Source organism: Eimeria mitis, genomic scaffold (assembly GCF_000499745.2).
Source record: "Eimeria mitis Houghton genomic scaffold, Emh_scaff5043, whole genome shotgun sequence".
Lineage (NCBI taxonomy): Eukaryota > Apicomplexa > Conoidasida > Eucoccidiorida > Eimeriidae > Eimeria > Eimeria mitis.
The window spans coordinates 2,021-2,412 of NW_013573339.1; the positions used below are offsets into that span (position 1 = coordinate 2,021).

General features: G+C 57.4%; 1 protein-coding gene across 1 annotated transcript in view; it reads left to right on the forward strand.

The window, feature by feature from the left end:
• EMH_0079390 (uncharacterized protein) overlaps nucleotides 1-392 on the forward strand; it is a gene marked incomplete at both ends in the record, with an annotated part of 2,072 nt that overhangs the window by 579 nt on the left and 1,101 nt on the right. The window contains 2 exons of the mRNA XM_013500128.1: nucleotides 1-181; nucleotides 290-390. Of these exons, the coding sequence (XP_013355582.1) occupies nucleotides 1-181; nucleotides 290-390 (282 nt within the window). The remainder of the gene's footprint in view (nucleotides 182-289; nucleotides 391-392) is intronic.

The following is a 392-nucleotide window of genomic DNA, read 5'->3' on the forward strand; positions in this document are numbered from 1 at the left end:
GAAGCTCCAAGACAAGCAAACTCTGAAGCAAACAGCAGCAGCAGCAGCAGCAGCCGCCGCCGCTTTCTCTCTTCTTTTTTATATCTTCAGCAGCAGCAGCAGCACCAGCAGCTGGCCAGCACCAGCACCATCAGCAGCAGCAGCAGCAGCAGCAGCAGCAGCAGCAGCAGCGATGAGCAATGTCTTTTTTCAAGGGCCTAATAAACCGCGGCATGTTCCCTCGCTCTGGTGAGAGCAGCAGCTACGACTACCTCTCTATCCCGCAGCACATCGTTATCCCTTTCCTCAGCAGCAGCAGCAGCAGCAGCAGCAGCAGCAGCAGCAGGAGAAGCAGCAGCAGCAGCAGCAGCAGAGTGGGCAAGGCCAATGGGATTTCTGCTGTGCTGCTGCCG